Source organism: Gobius niger (assembly GCF_951799975.1).
Source record: "Gobius niger genome assembly, chromosome: 17".
Taxonomy (NCBI): domain Eukaryota; kingdom Metazoa; phylum Chordata; class Actinopteri; order Gobiiformes; family Gobiidae; genus Gobius; species Gobius niger.
Genome location: NC_136868.1, coordinates 1,245,907 through 1,269,690, shown reverse-complemented (window position 1 = coordinate 1,269,690; position 23,784 = coordinate 1,245,907). Strand labels below are relative to the sequence as shown.

At 40.1% G+C, this 23,784-nt stretch overlaps 1 protein-coding gene across 1 annotated transcript; it reads right to left on the bottom strand.

The window, feature by feature from the left end:
* Positions 1-6,971: 6,971 nt before the first annotated feature.
* Positions 6,972-20,552, bottom strand: znf217 (zinc finger protein 217; the record flags this gene model as incomplete). Its single annotated transcript, XM_079575433.1, has 5 exons — positions 6,972-7,096; positions 10,567-11,805; positions 15,363-15,473; positions 15,562-15,737; positions 19,471-20,552. 5 exons carry the CDS (start codon positions 20,550-20,552, stop codon positions 6,981-6,983), a joined length of 2,724 nt encoding a protein of 907 aa, XP_079431559.1. The 3' UTR covers positions 6,972-6,980.
* Positions 20,553-23,784: the final 3,232 nt, after the last annotated feature.

The following is a 23,784-nucleotide window of genomic DNA, read 5'->3' as shown; positions in this document are numbered from 1 at the left end:
ACTCACTACCGCCGCCTCAGGTCATGCGTGTCACTGCAGCTTCTATATTAAGCTCGTGCATGAAAAGTGACACCTTTCTGAGCGACAGTGCGGGATTTTAGAGGCAGTTGTGGTGAAACTTTTGGGCTTTTCTGTCAAATTCCATTCACTTCTCAATATGTCTGCGTTTGTTTGTGCTTCGAGTCAAACCTGACGTCGTTTATCGCTTTGCTTTGACCGGGGCGGACGGACGACCTGCTGGGAATAAAGAAATCTCACCAATGAGATCAAAACTTCCACTTTAGATATAAAACAGTAGATGAGTCCCTCCCACCTCAATACATGCACCAGTTCCAGAAGCAAAAACCCAATATTGTCCCTGATTCAAACATAAATACAGCTTTACTTACAATGTTTATGTGAGACGATGGGCCCGTCACAACAGCAACAGTTTGAAGTTCGATATATTGAGGCAGAAAAATATCACGATAAACAATAGTGTAACTTTAAAGCATCTTTAAACACCACTCTGCCGCAGCAAACATGAACAATTAAGTATAAAAGGTTCATAAATGTGCAATGTTGATAAATATTGAGCCCAATCTGAGACTGTATTAATCAAAAGGTAGAAAAAAGTACATTTTGAAGTACTGTATGGTGACTGTAACATATTGTTCTTGTATGAGACATTCATGAGGCCCTGTTGAGCTCTTATTGAAGCAGGTTTGGTGCTGCAGGCCCAGTAAAAGAACAGAGTCTGGGTTTGATTTCAATCCAATAGTGGGCGAACACTGCCCTCTAGTGGCTGACCTGTGTAAGTGCGTGAAGTGTATGACATGTTTTTTCCCTTTGAGTGTAGCTGCATCACATCACAGTCTTAAAGCCCTGAGCATTAGCATCACCGAACATTTACTAGTGACGGAATGAAATGTGTTTTGTCTTTAATACAAACTCAGACTTTGTGAAGGAAAAAACACAAACGTCTGTTTCTAATTGTTAAGCATTTGGGTCAATTTCATGAACTCTCAGGCTCATTTTCTCACATTTTTTGTTAAAGTGAAGCTGAAAACTGAAATGCGCCTTTAAACTATCCCTGTGCAGACTTAATACAAACATTGAATACAAACAGGAATGAGTTTGGACGACAACTTTTTCATTTAGTGGCTTCCTCTTTCATTGATTGTAATAAAATAAATCAGGAATAGGGCAGTGTTAATTTTGACAACATATTTTAATTTAGTTTTAGTCTTTTGCCGAAAATGTAATTCGATTTTAGTCAAGATTTAGTCGACTACATTTAAGACGAATTGAGTGGACTTTGCATTGATAATATTGATTCTAATCATGTTTAATGTTGTTCCTCTGCTTCATGTTTCTGCTCCACATGAACAAAGCTCAGAGCTGATCCTTTAAACATGATCTGAGGCTCTTTCAGACGCTCAATACAAGTTTGGATGATTTTAGTCTCTCCTTTTCATTTTTATTTAGTCTGATTTTAGTCGACTCAAATATCTGGACATTTTAGTCACAGTTTTAGTCTCATGAGAAACTTTTAATTTAGTTTTAGTCCAATTTTAGTCACAAAAATATCACTTTGACTAAAATTAAGACTAAATATTTTAGTCGACGAAATGAACCACTGAAAGGTCCAAGGGGTCCGCAAGACAAAAAAGGTTGGGAATCCCGATACCTCTACGTCTAATATCAGATAAGAGGATAATTGTGTGCGGAAGATCTGCAAATACACAACATCGGGTTCGTCTCTAATGTCGGGAAATATGTGAAAAATGGGGGGAAATTGTGTCGAAATTTGTATATATATTTATTTAAATAAAAATGTAAAAATGGGGCAAAAAAAAAGTCGAAAATTAAAAGGCAAAGAAATGTGTAATGAAAAACTAAACAAAATGAAGGGGGAAAAAATGGAAAACCTGCATAAAATGGGGCAAACATTCAGAAAAAAATAGGGAAAAATTGGCAAAAAAGTAATTGAAAAAATGCTACAAAAAATATATTTAAAAAATGGCAAAAATGAGGAAAAAAATATAGGGAAATGTATTTTAAAAATGGGAAAATGAGGCAAACATTAAGAAAAAAAAAACGAGGAAAAAAACGAAGAAAAAAATAGCAAAAAACTCATTTTTTTTAAAAATGGCAAAAATTAGGAAAAAATAAGGGAAATTATGTTGCAAAAATGGGAAAAATGAGGCAAACATTCAGAAAAAAATGGGGGAAAATGGTTCACAGATAACCTCGTATTATGAGCGATGGGCCTCTGGGACATAACACTCATGCCCCTCACATTGCGAATATGAGAGGAAATAGTTTATTGTAACTCCCTCCAGGACCCACAGAACCTCAGGCCTCTATTTTTTGTACATTTTAGACAAATGTTTGCAAAGAAGTGCATGCTGGGAGTTCTCAGGTGACTCCGTCTTGTCCCTCGTCATTAGCGCAGTTTGGAAATCTTGTTTCCATTAAAAGGATTTACAATTTTTGGCCTTTTTGGGATTTCTATTCTCACTCCTCACCTCCTGAACTCCGTGGTGAGTTTTACCGTTTTATCTTCAATCCACAGTGGGATCAGTTGTTTGGTTTTGAGAAGTTTATTTGTGTTGCAGTCTCGAGACGAGAGGAACTTCACTAACAGAACGCACATTTTAAGATTCTTTAGTAATGGGCAGAAACAAAATGCAACTATTGTCCTAGATTCGTAGCTTATACTGTTTAAGTTCAAGCCAAGGGTTTATTGTTTTGCTCATCACCTCGACTATTGCATTGAATATGACTGTTTTTTTTTTTTAGAGGGCCGGTTTTGACCCAAAAGTCCCGGGCCGATTTCTTCTACCAGTCCAGCCCTGCCTATAGCACCAAAAAAAAAAAAAATAGATACTGGTTTAACTGTACCCAGACTTAATAATAAGTGCTTTTTCTGGTTCAGTCCCTCAGACAAAAACAGCTCGGCGCCCTCTACTGGACATTAGACAAACCACACTCAACACGCACAACAAGTCACTCTCTTCCCATTTTATTATTGAAATGTGTTGTACAAATCTCAGACAACAATACCGTCTTTCCAACAGCACACAGCAGAGAGTACAAGACAAAGAAACAAACAATAACTTAACCAAAGCCAGTCGAAAGTGGCAAAAATAATCATAACCGTAAAGAGCTCGGAAATTAAACATCCTGAGACGAACCTGGATTTGTTTTTTCTTTTCACAGTGTACAAAAAAACTCGCCGTTGACCAAAATCCACGGCTTGCGTTGAGGAACTTAAAGGGCGTTAAATAAATGATACTTTTCTCGCCTTGTAATTCACAATACGCATTTCATCCGCTTTGTCCCGCCTCCCCTTTAATTCAAACCACCGTAACGTCACTTTTCTCGCACCCTTTAGATTCTCCGCCCACTCTGTGCATTCGCGAATAACCCACGTCCACGTATTACACAAAAACACCCCAGCAAAGATGCCTGACGTTATTTAAAGCAGCTCCGTAAGAGAAAAAAACAAAAATCACAGCGTCTGCAGCACCGAAACGAGGAAATGAGGTAGAGCGAGCGGCAGACGGGTTATTCGGACCCGGCTCTGGAGTGCGTGAGAAATAAACACGTCTTTGACCGATATCTGCGAAAAAAACGCTGCAAAAACAAGTCCTACACAAGTTAAAATCAATCAAAATTTTAAGTTACCTCGACTCGATCTGTTTAGTCGGCTGGACAAGATCAATCAAGTTGTTTCGATGTGTTTGTGACTCGTGTAGTTATAAGTACTTTGACGCAGTATTCTCGGACTGTAAAGCAATTTTAGTGGCTTCATGTACTTCGAATAAACTCGCTTCTCTTTTAGGAAGAAAATATATAGTTCTCGTAGGTTCGCCAGAGTTTTAATCTTGGACTAAAAAAACACTTTTTCTTTTGATTCAGACTAATTTTAGTCACATTTGTTGTTTAGTTGACAAAACGTGAGGCAAATCTAATCAAGAGTGTTTAATTATTCGAATCACAAACGCACCGAGGACTAAACTTGTACCAGGGTTGTTGAATGTGTATTTTCTCAACTCAAAAAAACTACTTCCAAGGATTTTAGGTTGAACCGATAACAAATTTACAACGTGGTCGATTTGGAATAACAGACATTTTACATTTGTTTCACCGAGAGCTCGGAACTCGTTTCCTTCCATCCGTCCTATTTTCATTTTATTAGTCAAACAAAATGGTCGGGTATTAAAGGAACAGGCCAGCGTTTTTCCACACTGAGATATGTTCTTACCTGAGCTGTGACGAGTTCTTTAGGACCTGTCTGATCTTCAGTCACGTAAACACAGCGCAGACGGCGTTAGCATTTAGCCTCTCCCTCTCTCCTCTATAGCTCCAAAACAGGTCAAGATAGAAGCTACCAAGCTCTTCCACGTTTCCCCTATTTAAATATGGTTACGTGAAGTGTTCCACTAAAGGGGGAACTATATTGTGAGGCGTAATAATACCAGGAGTAGTTCGAAATGCCGTAATCTTCACTTTACTGTGCGGATGCTAAACTACTCCTGGTATTATTACGCCTTACAATATAGTTCCCCCTTTTATCCGCTTAGAAAATCCACATGGTTTAATTGTGTGTAATTATACTTTGTAGTGGAACACTTCACGTAACCATATTTAAATAGGGAAAACGTGGAAGAGCTTGGTAGCTTCTATCTTGACCTGTTTTGGAGCTATAGAGGAGAGAGGGAGAGGCTAAATGCTAACGCCGTCTGCGCTGTGTTTACGTGACTGAAGATCAGACAGGTCCCAGAGCCGTGGGAAGATGTTTTAGTTTAGGGGGCGCTGAGGGACAAAACGTACCCCCAAAATACTTGTTCTGTGCGTAAATCCTGTTTATTAACCTCTTAACTCCCGCCTGAACCGAGAGCGTTTTCTCCAGTTCAGCTTTACCCAAATCCTGTAGGCCAGTGTAACGCCTCATTTGAAAGACCTACAAAACTAAATGGATCTTTTTCCTCACGGCAGATTTTTTTTCATCACTTTTTTTGTCGGGCAGTCGACTCATTTTTGTCGTGAGTTTTTCGTCAAATTATTTGCATTTTTTTGTCCATTTTTTGTCCATTTTTGTCAATTTTTTTGTAATTTTTTGTCACTTTTTTGTCACTTTTTCGTCAATTTTTTTTGCAATTTTTCATCAAATTTTTCTCACTTTTTCGTCCATTTTTTTGTCCATTTTTGTCAAATTTTCGTGACTTTTTTGTCACTTTTTCGTCAAATTATTCGCACTTTTTTGTCAAATTCTTATCACTTTTTCCATGGGGGAGGGGGGGGGGGGTTGGTACCACTGAAAGGTCCAAGGGGTCCGCAAGACAAAAAAGGTTGGGAATCCCGATACCTCCACGTCTAATATCAGAAAAGAGAATAATTGTGTGTGGAAGATCTGCAAATACACGGGTTCGTCTCTAATGTCGGGAAATTGTGTCGAAATGTGTATATATATATATTCTTTTAAATAACAATGTAAAAAAAAAGGGGCAAAAATGGGGCGAAAAAAAAAGTCGAAAATTAAAAAGGCAAAGAAATGTGTTGTGAAAAACTAAACAAAATGATGGGGGAAAAAATGGAAAACCTGTATAAAATGAGGCAAACGTTCCGAAAAAAATAGGGAAAAATTGGCAAAAAGGTAATTGAAAAAATGCAAAAGAAAATATTTTAAAAATGGCAAAAATTGGGAAAAAAATAAAGGGAAATGTGTTTTAAAAATTGGGGAAATGAGGCAAAGATTCAGAAAAAAAAACGGCAAAAAAACCTAAGAAAAAATAGCAAAAATCTAAATGAGAAAAAAAAGGGAAAAATGAGGAAAAAATAAGGGAAATCATGTTTTAAAAATGGGAAAAATTATCACTTTTTCGTCCATTTTTTCCTCAATTTTTCGTCAAATTTTCTCACTTTTTTCCAATTTTCATCCTTGTTTTCGTCTCAGTTTTGCTGCTATTTTCACACCTTTTTTCCAGAAGCTTTTGGATTGGGGTGAAGCCAAACTGGAGAAAATGTGCTCGGTTCAGGTGGGAGTTAAGCGAGTTAAAATTGCCTGCAGTTCACAATCTATCCACCCTCAGCACCCTGGGTTCCCACGGCCTTGACAGAACTCGTCACAGCTCAGGTAAGAACATATCGGTGGCCTGTTCCTTTAAGTTATAGCTTTATTCTCAAGTAATGACTTCTTCTTCTTCTGTATATAAACAAGGCTGTTTTCGGCTGCAATAAATCACTTAATTATTGTTTATCGCTGTATCAGCATCGCAAACAGCCACAATATATAATAAACTCACTGAGGTCTTTCTTCTGACTTGCTAACAAGGACTAACACAAAGAAAACACACTGTAAAACGTGCGTTAGTTCAGCTAAAGTCTCATTTCTCCTCGTTTAGTTTAATGTTAGCCTTGCTTTGGTTAAATACCTCAATTAAATGTGTTGAAGTTATTTAGAATCTCTCGATATTTGTCATGTTCGCTTATATTGTGCAGCCCTACAAGTACCAGGAAGTGACTAAATCTAATCAAGCAGAAAAGAAAGACTATTTTAACTTGTGTAGGAATAAAGGCATATATTATTTTTGGCAGTTTTGGGCAGAAATGATAGAATGTAGTAAGTATTTTCTAACGTACTTCTTAAACGCAGACACCGACCCTCCATCGGTGACGATACTTTGGGCCGAGAACGAGAAGAAGAAACTTAGTGCACGACGTGGATCACATTTCAAAAACAGATCATTCAGATACTTAAATGAAACTCAAAACCAAACACTGCTTTTTCTTAATACATTTTCACAAACAAATCCTCCGTAGGTAAATAAGGTAGCAGCTCATTGAAAAGGGAACTAATAAAGCATCTGTTTTCTCTTCAGTCTCTTGGTTTTCACAGTCCAGTGTTTTGTACCTTCAGCGCTCGGGTGTCTCTTTCAGGCGCTCTTGTCTCTTTCAGGCGCTCTTGTCTCTTTCAGGCGCTCTTGTCTCTCTCAGGCGCTCTTGTCCGCGGCGCCGTAGCGCTGCGCCGGGTACGAGCCGCCCGGCGCCTCCAGCCTCTGAAGGGTCGGCAGAGACGGCAAGTGTTGGTAAAGCACCGACCGGCCGCCTGTGAGGAACACAAGGACATTTAATCAGACTTAAACTGGGGTAAAATATGGGCATCATTTCAACTGAGAAACAGCTTCATGTGTTTTACAAAAAGTTTAGGTTTCATCCAGCTTGAAGCCAAATGAATGTGTTTTAATGACATTTAAGGCCTTGATTTTGGTATAATTCAATCACACCCTATGTTTTGGGCCAATTAATCATTTAAGCTGCCACTTCCTTTAATCCTGTCTCTAGACCAACAGCATCAAAACAGAAAAAAATCGGGAAAAATTGGCAAAAAAGTAATTGAAAAAATGCTACAAAAAATATTTAAAAAATGGCAAAAATTAGGAAAAAATGAGAAAAACGAAATAAAGGGAAATGTGTTTAAATGTTAAAAATTGGGAAAATTGAGGCAAAGATTCAGAAAAAAAAAAACGGCAAAAAACCCTAAGAAAAAATAGCAAAAAACTAATTTAAAAAATGTCAAAAATGAGGAAAAAATAAGGGAAATCATGTTTTAAAAACGGGAAAAATGAGGCAAACATTCAGAAAAAAATGGGGAAAAATTTTGAGGGAGTTTTTTTTTTTTAATTCAAGCTGCCACTTCCTTTAATCCTGTCTCTAGACCAGGGTTTCCCAACCAGGGGTACAGAGACCCCTGGGGGCACTCGAGGACCTAGCAGGGGGTACTTGGAACTATTTCAGATTGAAAAAAGAGGAAAATGTAACATCATTTTTATAGGAAAAGCTATATTTTTCAGTAAAATGTGCTGCTTTAGGAGAATTTTAGGTTTATTTCGAGTGCAACATTGTCCTTTTTCTTACAAATACCACTTTTAAGTAATTACTTTCTAAATAAACCCCCTTGAGATGGGGGGTACACGGTTGACCACTGAAAGACCAAAGGGCTACGAGAGACAGAAAACCTTGGGAACCTCTGTTGTAGCAAACATGCTAGGACTGTAACTTTACACCCTGATATTTTACTTTTATGACCTGTTCTAGTTTTTATCCTATTGTTATTGTAGTTGTTCACCTATTGTTGTATTTCTGCTGCTTGTTGTACATAAGATACCTCATGTTTATTCTATTTAATCCAGACTTAATCCAGCTTGAAGCCAAATGAATGCATTTTAATTTAAGGCCTTGATTTTGGTATAATTCAATCCTATGTTTTGGGCCAATTGGGATGTTAGAAAAATCACACCAATATTTCTTAGAACAGTGTTTCCCAACAAAAGGCCACCAAAGTTAGTTTTAACTATGTTTGTAGTAAAAGGTTTGAGTTTGAGAGTATTTTGTGTATATTTTGAACATAACACTCGGAGTATGGATTAATGCCTCAAGAGGTACGTGGGACAAAAACATATTTTATTTTAGTTTTAGTCTTTTGACTAAAATGTAATTTAATTTTAGTCAATTTAGTCGACTAAATTTCAGACTAATTGAGTGGACTTTGCATTGATAATCTTCATTCTAATCATATTTAATGTTGTTCCTCTGCTTCATGTTTCTGCTCCACATGAACAAAGCTCAGAGCTGATCCTTTAAACATGATCTGAGGCTCTTTCAGACGCTCAATACAAGTTTGGATGATTTTAGTCTCTCCTTTTCATTTTTATTTAGTCTGATTTTAGTCGACTCAAATATCTGGACATTTTAGTCACAGTTTTAGTCTCATGAGAAACTTTTCATTTAGTTTTAGTCCAATTTTAGTCACAAAAATATCACTTTGACTAAAATTAAGACTAAATATTTTAGTCGACGAAATTAACACTGGACAAAAAGAGTTGGGAACCCCTGGGTTAGAAGACCTTACTCTTCACCTGTAATAACCTCCTGTGTCCATGGGATCCCATTATTTTAAGCGCCACTATATCTTTTTTTTCCCACCACACAAAACGTTATGAACCAGAATCTAGGAGACAGAGGAGGAAACATCAGGGCAGCTGTACGGCACATGCTTAACACATCATCAGCTCTAGAAAAGGCCCAGGTTTTATCTGGTTCAATCATTGGAGAGAAAAATATATCCATTTGGCACAGGTTAGATCAGTGGTTCCCCTCCTTGTCCCACGTACCCCTTGAGGCATTACTTTATACTCCGAGTACCCGAGGATTAACTCGAGGATCCGAAATTTTAACAAAGTGAGCAACTAAACAGATCATGTAGGACTTATTAGAGTGCTGTGTTCAAAACAGATACTCTCAAAAAACCTTTGTAATGTAAAACAAGATTAAAACCAGTGTTAATTTTGACAACATATCTTAATTTAGTTTTAGTCTTTTGACGAAAATGTAATTAGATTTTAGTCTAGTTTTAGTCGACTAAATTTAAGACTAATTGAGTGGACTTTGCATTGATAATCTTCATTATAATCATGTTTAATGTTGTTCCTCTGCTTCATGTTTCTGCTCCACATGAACAAAGCTCAGAGCTGATCCTTTAAACATGATCTGAGGCTCTTTCAGACGCTCAATACAAGTTTGGATGATTTTAGTCTCTCCTTTTCATTTTTATTTAGTCTGATTTTAGTCGACTCAAATATCTGGACATTTTAGTCACAGTTTTAGTCTCATGAGAAACTTTTCATTTAGTTTTAGTCCAATTTTAGTCGGAAAAAATATCACTTTGACTAAAATTAAGACTAAATATTTTAGTCGACGAAATTAACACTGATTAAAACTAACTTTTCTTTCAAAGTAATATTGAAATTCTACCCCGTTTCACTTTTTTTAGTCAGGTCCTTCCAAGTACCCCCCACACCCCTGTTTGGGAAACACGAGGTTAGATAATACCCTGAAGTTCCTCTATTTCTTTATGATCAGTGGCGGCCATTTATGTTTTACTTTGAAAGAGTGTCTGGGAAAAACGTTTTGGTTTGTTTCTTTTCTTTCATTATGTTTGTTTGTTTGTTTTGTTTGTTTGTTAACTTTATTGTCCCCGTAGGGAAATTTGTCCTCTGCATTTAACCCATCCTTCGATGCCGCTGGGGCGACCCGTCAGGAGCAGTGGTCGACGGCAGTGCCGCGCCCGGGGACCCGTCTCCATGATGTGGAGCCAGGCTGATGGTCAGAATCACCTGGCTGGAGGATTCACCTATTGCACATGTTTTTAGTGGTAGGGGAAACCGGAGTACCCGGAGGAGTAATAAACTTTAGTTTTTTGGTTTCTTTTTGAAAGACACTAGGTAGAAACAAACAAAGCTGTTCTGTTTTTGGTTTGTTAATGTTTAATATATTTAACATTTATATGGAAGAAACAAAACAGAACAGTCTGCTGGCTTTTAGACAAGAAAAACTGTATGCACCATAAGAACCATGATCCCAATATTTCGCAGAAAAGAAAAGTCTCAGGAGTTAAATTGGTATTTATGCCGGCTCGAAATCAAGAAATACTGGACCTGTTTAAAATGTTTGACACTTCTCACGTAACCTGGAACCGTAATCTGGACTAACTTGAATGGCCGCCCTGGCTCAGCTCACCTGCTCTCTGGGGGTTTCCCGGCGCCGTGTGGTACAGAGACGCCAGGTCGCTGAGCGTGCAGGAGCGCAGCAGGCTCATCGTGCTCCACTCCGAGTCCAGAGCGCCCCCTAGCGTCACGGAGGAGCCCTTCAGCGCCTCCGAGGGGCCGACGTTCAGCGACGCCTGGTGACCCTGCGTCCTCCCGTGACTCGCGAACCTGCCGGACGTTTCCGCCGACCCGAAATCCGCCCTCTCCCCTCCCTCGGCGTCCCGGCCCGGCGTCCCGGCGCTGCACCTCAGCCTCTTGCTCGACGGCTCTCCGTAACCCGCGCGGGACAGGCTTCCGAACCGGCTGCTCAGGCACATCCGGGCGGAATCCGACGGCCAGAGAACGCCGCTCCGGACGGGGTAGCTTCTCTCTCCGATCCCGATCCTCTCCGGAGGCGCGGACATCTCCGGCAGATACTTCCCCCCCCCCGGGCCGAGGCTCTGCTTCCTCATGACCTCGGTGAACCGGGGGGGCTCCTGGCTCGCCTGCTTTGGCTCCACGCTCTGCCGACACGTCTCGCTCTCCTCGTCTCGCAGAGGAGAGCGTTTCGCCGCCGCTTTGTGTGAATCCGCCGGACTCTTCGCCTCCTGTTTGGAAGGAGGAGCCGATGGAGACCTGGTTCTCCGCGGGTGGCTTCGGAGAATCATCGGCAGGGGGTTCACGTCTTTCCCGTCGAGGGCTGGGGGGCAGCCGGTGTGTCGCTTTTCCCTGGACAGCGCCGGCCTCCTGACGGCGTCCGACCTGTCCTTGTGCGTGAGCTTCCGGTGGATGATCAGGACCTCCGGGTACACCGTCTGGAAGGCGCACTGCGGGCAGGCGTGGGGCGCGATGGAGGGCTCGGTGGAAATGGACAGGGAAACCTTTAAGGACAGATTTAACGGCCCTTCGTCGGATTCGTCTTTCATCTCCCGCTTTTCCACCTTCAGGTTTATGGGCAGGTTTACGAGCGTGTCATCGGCAGAGCGCCTGGCCGTTAACTTCTCGAACTCGGTCTCGGGGTACTCGGCCTCCTCCGTCCACAGCTTGGCCGGAGAGGAGGAGCTCTCGCTGTGGGGCTCCCGTTTGAGGTCGAACGTGGAGGGGGGCGGCGTCGGGCGAAGGGGCAGCTCGAGGTAGGGCTTGTCTTTGTGGCGTCGGTCCAGGTGGTACTTCAGCGACGTCTTCTGCGCGGCGGCGTAGTCGCAGTACGCGCATTTATACGGCTTTTCACCTGCAACAAACGCAAAGTGAGTGGGAGAGAAGAGACGTTTACATTTCATCTGTCTTTTATATCATTCTAGACATTGTATTATTCTATTTCATTAGTTTATTTGAACAGGGACAATGCCTATTAATGAACATCCATGTACAGGTGCCAGTTTGAGCTCTAAAGCTAGTTTTCTGAGCATCTGAGAGAGGGAGCCACGAGAGCCACGAGGGAGGGGTTTCAAAGTGTGAATGAGTGGAACTGTTTACAGCAGGGGTGTCAAACATACGGCCCGAGATGATTTAATCCAGTCCCTGCCCTGTAGAGCATAAATTCTAGAGTATGTAGGGGAAAAAGTAAGTCTCTAGTAGGGCTGAAACGACTAATCGATTATTGAAATAGTCGACAACGGTTTTAGTAACCGATTAATCGTTTTCTGGTTCACACAGACTAAAATGGAGCAAAAATGACAGAAAAAATGTAGTATTTTTGATGAAAACCTACTTTGATTTTATATTTAGGGTCTGTAGTGTTTTGTACATTGTAAATTTCATGAATAGAGCCTTCAAAAAACATTTCCCTGTAGTTTACTCCATCAACACATCCTCAAACAGCGACACCTATAATGTTAAAAAAGCTATAAAGCTATAATGTGATCAAAGAAATTGAAAAAATAAAATAAAATTCCTACACCATTCACAGCCAAGCGATTAACCGTAAAAATAATTGATAGATTAATCGACTACAAAATAATTGTTAGTTGCAGCCCTAGTCTCTAGCCCAGGGGTCGGCAACCTTTAACACCGAAAGAGCCATTTGATCCGGTTTCCACGGAAAAGAAAACACTGGGAGCCGCAAATACTTTTTGACATCTAATGCTGGGTTTACACATAACGACGACAAGTCACGAATGCCACGAATCCACATTCGTGGCACAGGATCACGAATGTGGGTGATTCGGGGTAGAGGTTTCACGCGCCGCCGTGAACTGTTGCGACCTGTTACTGCGTGTTACGATTAATGGCACGAATTATTACGCACGGTCACGAATAAGCGTCCCGCACTGCTGCGAGCTGTTGCGCGCTGTTGTGAGCTGTTGCGCGCTGTTGCGTTCTGCTGCGAGTTATTGGGAATTGTCGCGTTCTGTCAAAAATCTGTCAAGAATTGGGCGAATGTGGACAAGATCGCCTGCCGCGCACACCGGGTTGGAGGCGGAGCAGAGAGATCTCGCTCCGCCGTGCGCCCCTGACTAGTTGGGCTCTCGCCAAATCGGGTTAAACAAAAAGCAAAGAGACCAGCTCAGCTCCGGCCTGTCCATATACTGAAGAATAGCAATAGTTTTTCAGTCTATGGGACAGTCACACCAGTTCAACCCCGCTCCTGTCAATGTGTAACACGGGCAAACGCATCAACAAACGCACGCGCTTCATGTCAGATAAGTCCGTGCAACAGCCGCACATTAAGGGCTGACTTTGCTCCACAGAATAAGCATAAAAACACTACACTCACTGTGCACTCCATCTCCTGAGGATCCCTCGAACTCGCTGCTCTTAAACCTCTTTATCCATGATTCTCACTCGTCTGGTCAGTCTCAGCTCCAGTTGAAAAAACTTTATAATCCACAAAAACAGGCCTGTCTTCACCTGCCCCGCGCCCACCGCCGCTTGTTTTTGGTGTCTAAGGTTGTAAATAAGCCTTAACTTCTCCATGATGTAGCTGCTGGAACCACGCGCTGTTGTTTTGGTGCGAGGCAGCGTGGGAGATGCATTCAGGGACCGCGGGAAAGGCGCACTTCTTACTGTCCCTTTTTTCCCCACAAACGCGGGGAAAATCGGGACAAATATACAACAGTGGGCTTCTCCAGCGGGGGGGGGCAACAGGGGTGGCAGGGACTGGCTCCCAAACATCAGGAGGAACGACCGCAGGAGGAGGAAAAGGCGGCGTTTTGGCAGGTATACCGGCTTTCACGAGTATGACGTTTATTTTGAGCGACGAAAAACAATAAAATATATTTATTCTAACATGTCAAGAACACAATAATCTTCCAATTTAGAACTAAAATATTAAAGAACTAACACAAATAAAACACACTTCAATTAAATATTTAGTTTTGTTTTTTTTTTGTAATTTATTTTCCCAAGCCACTCAGAGCCGCAGTGTAAGGATGAAAGAGCCGCATGCGGCTCCGGAGCCGCGGGTTGCCGACCCCTGCCCTAGCCCATTCCTTACGGAAGAACTAGGGGGCATTACATTTAAAAAAAGGGAAAGAGTTCCACGCCTGTCCAGCAGAGGGCACTGACATAATAAGAGCTCAGGATATGAACAACACATTGTATAGCCACTTGGTAAATGTCTGCCCCAGGGCGGTTGTGGCTTCAATAACAGCTTTTCACCACCGAGTGTGGAGTGAATGAATAATGACTATGTAGTGCTTTGAGGAGCTTGTGACACAGGCTTGTAAAGTGCAATACAAGTGTGAGCCGTTGTTATTAATGAAGCTACAGTTAAGTTGGGGCTTTGACCAAATCACAGCTGATTATTATTCATTTATTTATTTATTTTATCTATTTTATTCGGCCCACGACCCACGACCCACGACCCACCGTGGGAGCTGAATTTTGGCCCACGACCCAACATGAGTTTGACCCCCCTGGTTTAGAGGGAAAAAGAAAAATAAGCTGAAGCCACAGCCAATGCCTTTTCTGTCTTGTTTGTGCTGAATCTTTGTAATTTCCTTTTGCCGGGAATAAACTACATTCAAATGGTTTTCTGTGTCTATTTATAACAGGAAAAAATGTTAGTCTCACTCACACAAAAGCTAAATCTAACATTTAATGGGTGGTAAAAAAAATAATTTTTCCTCACGTCATTTGTTTTCCATCATTTTTTTGTTGGGTATTCAACTCATATTTGTAGCTTTTTCATCATTTTTTTGGTCAATTTTTTATCACATTTTTTGTCATTTTTTTAATCACATTTTTGCAACTTTTTCATCAGTTTTTCGTCATTTTTTGTCACATTTTTTCATACATTTTTTATCAAATTTTTGTCTTTTATTTGTCCATTTTTTGTCAATTTTTTGTGACATTTTTGCCACTTTTTCGTCTCAGTTCTGTCACTATTTTCGCACCTTTTTTCCAGAAGCTTTTGGATTGGGGTAAAGCCAAACTGGAGAAAATGTGCTCGGTTCAGGCGGGAGTTAAGGGCTGGGGGTCGCGATCCTAATTAACCGTTATAATGGGGGTCGCGGCTCTAAAAGGTTGAGAACCACTGGTCTAAAGGGAACATACAGTACATTCGGAGCTACTGATAAAAAATTAAATCAAATGTAAGTAAGAAACCCAGTAATAGTAATAGTACTGTACAAAAACACTAAGAAACTAGTCACTTTTTGGGCCGTTATCTCCACAAATCTCTAAAGTTCCTTCTATAACTGGTGCCATGAGTGTCTCGTTCCAACAATATCCTGATTATTGAAGTCTCTGCTTTTCATCACCAATAGATTTCTGATGGTCTGACCTCACATCATTACACATTTGTTTGGTAGGATTTCTTTGCATGGACGCTGGAGTGTCCCGTACCTGTGTGAGTCCTGAGGTGAACAGTGAGGTAGTAGCTGGACCTGAAGGATTTCCCACAGTAGCTGCACTCCTTCGACCGCCCTTTGACCCGCTCGAATCCTCCGTCCTCCCCTGAGAACACAAAGGAACCTGTGACACCGGCTCCTGCCAGCAGAGGGAGCTCTCCACAGCTTCAAACCCGAACAACCGTCCCACTCACCTGTGCTCAGCGTCTCAGTCAGCACCGCCTCCACCATCCCCTCCTCGTCCTCCCCGTGCTCCAGCGACCCGCCCCGGGGCAGCTTCACCTCTGCAGCGGCGGCGGCGACGGGGCTCTCCTCGCCGACCCGGTCCCGTTTGTGGATCCTGGAGTGGAGCACGAGCTGGTGGTACGTCCTACAAGACAAGAGGGTTTGTGGATTAAAAAGAACCAACACTTCGAAGTAAAAGTTAGGAATTACATCAAATCACGAAAGCTGCAGTCATGTGGGTCAGTATCTCACAAAGTTTTCACACTAAGGAGAATCTCAGGCTTTAGACCAGACCAAGACCCAGTCAGGATGAAACCAGGTCTACAAGAGTTGAAACGGCCCTGAACCTCGACTAAATCATGACTGATCTGTTGTGATTCATAGTATTTTTTAACTATTTCAATTAGGGCTGTGCAATTAATCGAAATTCGATTACGATTTCGATTACAACAGTAAACGATTACAAAATTAGCATAATCGCAAAAAATCGATTATATTTTTTTTTCAATTTTTCAATTTTTTTTAAATTTGTTTTAATTATTTTTTAAACAAAATTTTATGTTTTATTTTGTGATTTTTGTCTTTTTTCTGCTGGATTTTTGTCACTTTTTTGATGAATTTTTGTCTTTTTTCTGCTGGATTTTTGTCACTTTTTTATGGATTTTTGTCTTTTTTCTGCTGGATTTTTGTCACTTTTTTTGCTGGATTTTTGTCTTTTTTGCTGGATTTTTGTCACTTTTTTTGCTGGATTTCTGTCACTTTTTTGCTGGATTTTTGTCACTTTTTTGCTGGATTTTTGTCTTTTTTCTGCTGGATTTTTGTCTTTTTTTTTGCTGGATTTTTGTCTTTTTTTTGCTGGATTTTTGTCTTTTTTTTGATGGATTTTTGTCACTTTTTTGCTGGATTTTTGTCTTTTTTCTGCTGGATTTTTGTCTTTTTTTTGATGGATTTTTGTCTTTTTTTGATGGATTTTTGTCTTTTTTTAAATGGATTTTTGTCACTTTTTTATGGATTTTTGTCACTTTTTTGATGGATTTTTGTCACTTTTTTGATGGATTTTTGTCACTTTTTTGATGGATTTTTGTCATTTTTTTGATGGATTTTTGTCACTTTTTTGATGGATTTTTGTCATTTTTTTGATGGATTTTTGTCACTTTTTTGATGGATTTTTGTCTTTTTTTTTATGGATTTTTGTCTTTTTTTTGATGGATTTTTGTCACTTTTTTTGATGGATTTTTGTCTTTTTTTGATGGATTTTTGTCACTTTTTTTGATGGATTTTTGTCTTTTTTTTGATGGATTTTTGTCTTTTTTTAATGGATTTTTGTCTTTTTTTGGATGGATTTTTGTCTTTTTTTTTGCTGGATTTTTGTCTTTTTTTGCTGGATTTTTGTCTTTTTTTTTTATGGATTTTTGTCTTTTTTTAATGGATTTTTGTCTTTTTTTGCTGGATTTTTGTCTTTTTTTGGATGGATTTTTGTCTTTTTTTTGATGGATTTTTGTCTTTTTTTTTGCTGGATTTTTGTCTTTTTTTGCTGGATTTTTGTCTTTTTTGATGGATTTTTGTCACTTTTTTGCTGGATTTTTGTCTTTTTTTTGCTGGATTTTTGTCTTTTTTTAATGTTTTTTTTTAAAGGCAACAAATAATCGTTTGAATAATCGTGATTTCAATTATTTCATTATTATTTTTTCAATAATCGAGCAGCCCTAATTTCAATGTAAATCCATCACAAAAAACTTGACATTTTCTGATCAATGAGGGGGCCGGACTTTGGGAAGAGCAGATATAAACAACGGCACCTTTGCTGTTTGCTTATTGAGACCATTCAAAATGTGTTTTCTATTCAATAGCAATTAAATAGACGTTCAGAATTTCCACTATTTAGTCAAAAATGCAGTTTAAGTTCATTCCAATTAACCCCGTTAAGACATAGTGGCATCTCTAGGGCTGAGCACGGTTACATTTGTAACAGAGCCGTGGAAGGATGTGTTAGTTAGGGGGCGCTGAGGGACAAAATCTACCCCCAAAATACTTTTTCTGAGCATAAATCCTATTTATTAACCTCTTAACTCCCGCCTGAACCGAGAGCATTTTCTGCAGTTCAGCTTTACCCAAATCCTGTAGGCCAGTGAAACGCCTCATTTGAAAGACCTACAAAACTGAATGGATGTTTTTCCTCACGGCAGATTTTTTTTCATCACTTTTTGTGTTGGGCAGTCGTCTCATTTTTGTCAAATTTACATGACTTTTTTGTCACTTTTTCGTCAAATTTTTCGCATTTTTTTGTCATTTTTTTGTCAATTTTTGTAAATTTTTTGTCACTTTTTCGTCAAATTATTCGCATTTTTTTTGTCAACTTCTTATCACTTTTTTGTCCATTTTTTCCTCAATTTTTCGTAATCTTTCTCACTTTTTTGTCAAATTTTGGTCCATTTTTGTCACTTTTTTCACATTTTCTTCCTTGTTTTTGTCTCAGTTTTGTCGCTATTTTCTCACCTTTTTTCCAGAAGCTTTTGGATTGGGGTAAAGCTGGAGAAAATGTGCTCGGTTCAGGTGGGAGTTAAGGGGTGAATATTGCCTGCAGTTCACAAACTATCCACCATGGGGTGCTGCAGCGCCCTCAGCACCCTGGGTTCCCACGGCCTTGATTTGTGATGATACTGGTGCTTTAACGATGCTTGTTTTTCATGCTGCCCAAACTAAAACATTGGTCATATAGAACCAGAAAACTGAGCAATAATGTTTGGAAGATCCGCAAATTTACACTCTCCCATGTCAAAAAATGTGTGAAAAATTGATAATAATGTGGAAAAAATGGGAGGAAATTGGAAGAAATTGTGGCAAAAAATGTTTTTCCACATTTTTTGCCACAATTTCTTCCAATTTCCTCCCATTTTTTCCAAAATTATTATTATTGTGTAGTAAAAAAATAAGAAAAAAATCCAAATAATGGAGAAAATGTTCAGAAGAAAAAGGGTAAATTGGGGAAAATACTGTAGTGTTAATAATAGCAATAAAAAAATGGCAAAATGGGGAGAAAATTAGAGACAAAATGTCTCAAAGAAATGTGGGGAAAAGATTGTAAAGCTGAAACAACCAAGTCACTTCCTTCACTGCAAAAAGTGGATTCTAAGCAAGTAAAACATTTCTTACTTTAAGAAATAAGTTCTTTTTTAATAATGTTTTGTGGAGAAAAGTTTTCTTGAGAAAAAAAATCTTGTTTTAGGAAATAAAATCTTGTTCAGATAAATTTGCTAAAAACATGATAATTTTTCTTGTAACAAGAAAGAAAAACTTTTTGAATCTTTTTCAGTTTTAGACAAAGAATATTTTTTCTTATTTTAAGACAAACTAAGATCAACAACTCTTAATGTAAGAAGGTTAGAGCCTCAGCTTCACAGCTCGAAGGTCCTGGGTTCGATTCCCACCAGGACGGGGCCTTTCTGTGTGGAGCATGTTCTCCCCATGTCTACCACTAAAAACATGTACAATAGGTGAATCCTCCAGCAGGTGATTCTGACCATCAGCCTGGCTCCACATCATGGAGACGGGTCTCCGGGCAATAGTTTCCTTAAATATTAGTGTTTATTAACAACATTTTGCTCAAAAATTTGTGTAATTTAGAACATTTTACTGAAATCAAGAAACATTTAAGTAAAATATCCCACACATTTTCACTAAATAAGAATGTTTTCCTTAAATGATTCCATTTTCTGAGGACATTTTTTGCTTAAATTTAGTGTTTCTTTCTTGTTTTCTGATGAGAAAAATATTCTAGAAAAAATAATTCTTAAAAAAAAAAAATGCTGACCCCATTGGCAGAATTTTTTCGTGTAACCGCACCCAGCCCTCGGCGTCTCCCTGTCTCCCCGTCTCACCTGAAGGTTCTCTGGCACTCCTCGCAGGTCGTCGGCCTCTCTTTGCTCTTGCAGGAAACACCCTTCTGTATGAGCGAGCGGCGTCTCGTCAGAGGGGTCGCCGCCATCGCAGCCGGGGGGGCCACGTCTCTGCCGAGCTTCTCCATCTCCTCCTTGTCCGAGGCGCAGTCGTCGTTGTCGGTGCTGGCCTCCTGACCCAGATCCTTCACGTTGTTGTGCCCGACGGCGACCTTGCCCTTCGTGGCCAGCTGCCAGGCCTGGTACGTGTTGAACGGGTCCAGCTGGGGGATCCACCTGGAGGTTCTCACCGGGTCCAGAGGGTTCTTCGCAGCTTTAGAAGAAGGCTGGAGATTTAAACCTTGGAAAAACGTCTCTTGTTTGACCTCGTCTTCCGCTTTGTGACCTTCTCCGTCTTTCTCCTCTCGGTTGTGCACCTTACTGTGCTCCGCCAAACCGCCGCGATCGGGGAAGAGGAACCCGCAGACCATGCAGGTTTTGTAAAGCGTGGCGACCGGCTCCGCGCCCTCCAGCTCCACGCCGTTGACGGTGGCGGCGGGGGGGGGTTCCGGCTCTTGCGCCGCTTTGCCCCTGCCCCCCGACTTGGCGTGCATCTTCATGTGCGCCTTGAGGAACCACGGCTCCCGGAAGCGCCGCCCGCACGCGCCGCAGCGGTAGAAGAAGTAGTCCTTGTGTTTGCGCATGTGGTTCTCCAGCTCCGCCGCGTCCCGGGACAGCTGACCGCACACGATGCAGCCGAACGCCTCCTCCTCCTCCTCGGGTGGAGCCGGTTTGCCGCGGCTTCGCTCGCCGGGGATGCGGAACTCGGCTTCGACCCGGAGGACGGCGGGTTCGGAGAAGGTGGTGGGGTGTCGGGACAGGACGTGGGGGCCGAGCTCGTCCTGGCGCGGGAAGGTTTCGTCGCAGAACATGCAGCAGATGAGCGGCGGGGTTTTCTCCGAGCAGGCGCCGTGCGGGGTCATGCTGGAGCCGGGCCCGGGGGTGTTGGCGCCGTGACGGGTCAGGATCTCCTGGGGGGGCCCTTCGGGGCTCTCCACGAACGGGAGGGAAGAGTGGGTCGGCATTGTGGGGCGTCAACGAGGAAACCTGCAACAACACAAAAAGAGATGATAGATGTGTGTCTGTAAAGTCAGCTGATGCTCTTAGGATTCTGTTCTTTACAGCGGGGCTTCTCAACCTGGGGGTCAGGACCCACTAGGGGGTCGCCAGAGCATATAGATGAAATATGGATTTTAATATTATTATGGTGTCGTAGCAAACATGTTATTTTACCAGGGTGCCATTATTTGTTCTAAATTTAATTCATTTTTGTTTTAGCCATTGTTTTTTATTGTTTTATAAGAGTTGTATAGGTTTAACCTCTTAACTCCCGCCTGAACCGAGAGGATCTTTTTCCTCACGTCAGCACATTTGTTTTCCATCATTTTTTTGTTGGGTATTCAACTCATTTTGTAGCTTTTTCATCATTTTTTGTAATTTTTTTGTCATTTTTTGTCACATTTTTGTCGTTTTTTTGTCATTTTTTTGTCACATTTTTGTCTTTTTTTGTCATTTTTTTGTCAAATTTTTGTCATTTTTTGTCATTTTTTTGTCACATTTTTGTCACATTTTTGTCATTTTTTGCGTCACAATTATGTCATTTTTTTTGTCATTTTTTCGTCACATTTTTGTCATTTTTTAGTCATTTTTTGTCACTTTTTTGTCACTTTTTTGTCACTTTTTTGTCACTTTTTTGTCACATTTTTGTCATTTTTTGTCACATTTTTGTCATTTTTTTGTCACATTTTTGTCACATTTGTGTCACATTTTTGTCATTTTTTGGTCATTTTTTTGTCACATTTTTTGTCACTTTTTTGTCACATTTTTGTCATTTTTTTGTCACATTTTTGTCACATTTTTGTCATTTTTTCGTCATTTTTTGTAATTTTTTCGTCACATTTTCGTCACATTTTTGTCATTTTTTCGTCACATTTTTGTCATTTTTTCGTCACATTTTTGTCATTTTTTCGTCACATTTTTGTCATTGTTTCGTCATTTATTGGTAACATTTTTGTCAATTTCTTGAGACATTTTTGTCACTTTTTGTCACATTTCCATCATTGTTTTCGTCTCAGTTTTGTCGCTATTTTCACACCTTTTTTCCAGAAGCTTTTGGATTGGGGTAAAGCCAAACTGGAGAAACTGTGCTCGGTTCAGGTGGGAGTTAAGGGGTTAATGTCCCCATGGTCTGACCCGGGTGGGGGTCACGATCCTAATGAACTGTAATAATGGGGGTCGCGGCTCTAAAAGGTTGAGAACCACTGCTTTACAGGCTGCGTCAATAATAAATAAATAATAAAGCGCATAAAGCAAAAGAAAGGTACATTTTGAATTAGAAAGTTGAAGATACATATCAAAGAACCCGTGTTAATTTCGTCGACTAAAATATTTAGTCTTAATTTTAGTCAAAGTGATATTTTTGACGACTTAATTTGGACTAAAACTAAATGAAAAGTTTCTCATGAGACTAAAACTGTGACTAAAATGTCCAGATATTTGAGTCGACTAAAATCAGACTAAATAAAAATGAAAAGGAGAGACTAAAATCATCCAAACTTGTATTGAGCGTCTGAAAGAGCCTCAGATCATGTAAATTCTCTGTTAAAGGATCAGCTCTGAGCTTTGTTCATGTGGAGCAGAAACATGAAGCAGAGGAACAACATTAAATATGATTATAATGAAGATTATCAATGCAAAGTCCACTCAATTAGTCTTAATTTTAGTCGACTAAAACTAGAGTAAAATAAATTACATTTTAGTCAAAAGACTAAAACTAAACTAAAATATGTTTTTGTCCCACGTACCTCTTGAGGCATTAATTCATACTCCGAGTGTTATGTTCAAAATATACACAAAATACTCTCAAACTCAAACCTTTTACTACAAAACATAGTTAAAACTAACTTTTGTTGGGAAACACTGAGAAATATCGGTGTGATTTTTCTAACATCCCAATTGGCCCAAAACATAGGATTGAATTATACCAAAATCAAGGCCTTAAATGTCATTAAAAAGCATTCAATTGGCTTCAAGCTGGATTAAATCTAAACTTTTTGTAAAAACACATGAAGCTGTAGTTGAAATGATCCCCATACTTTCCCCCTATTTCCTTGTGTCCAGTTTAAGTGTCATTAAATGTCCTTGTGTTCCTCACAGGCGGCCGGTCGGTGCTTTACCAACACTTGCCGTCTCTGCCGACCCTTCAGAGGATGGAGGTTATTGTTATTGTCATAACCGACGCCACAAATGAAAACAATTCTATATTGACTTAATGTTTTTGAACTAAAATATCCTGAAACTCTAATAACACTGTTCTTTTCAGGGTTCATTTTGATTTAGTTTTAGTCTTTTGACGAAAATGAATTCAATTTTAGTCTAAATTTAGTGAACTAAAATTGCAAGTAAATTTAGTCGACTTTGCATTTACAAGATTCATTATAATCATTGTTCCTCTGCTTCATGGAGCTGCTCCACATGAACAAAGCTCAGAGCTGATCCTTTAAACATGATCTGAGGCTCTTTCAGACGCTCAATACAAGTTTGGATGATTTTAGTCTCTCCTTTTCATTTTTATTTAGTCTTATTTTAGTCGACTCAAATATCTGGACATTTTAGTCACAGTTTTAGTCTCTTTTAATTTAGTCGTCAAAAATATATAATAAATATAACACTGCAGCACACACGGTGGATGGTTTGCGCATTGCAGTCAATAATAATAAATGGGAAAGAAGCACAGGGGGGGGGAAGTTCCTCCATGTTCCCACGGCTTTGCCTATAGGCTGCGACCTTTAAGATTTGGGTAAAGCTGAACTGGAGAAAATACACTTGGTTCAGGCGAGGGTGAAGAGGTTAAGACTGAGATATTAACACAACTTGAAGAGAGGATTTTATATTCACTTTTTTTTAATCTCGTTGTTGTTCGATTCACACTTCGGGTAAAGCATGTACAGAAACTCAGCCAAACCGTCTCCTTTTATGTTGACAAGGCTGTGGGAACACAGGGTGCTGAGGGCGCTGCAGCCCCCCTGGTGGAGAGTTTGTGAACTGCAGGCAATATTCACCCTTAACTCCCACCTGAACCGAGCACATTTTCTCCAGCTTTACCCCAATCCAAAAGCTTCTGGAAAAAAGGTGTGAAAATAGCGACAAAACTGAGACGAAAACAATGATGGAAATGTGAGAAAAAAGTGAGAAAACATTGACGAAAAAGTGACAAAAAATTTACAAAAAATGGACAAAAAAAATGACAAAAATGGA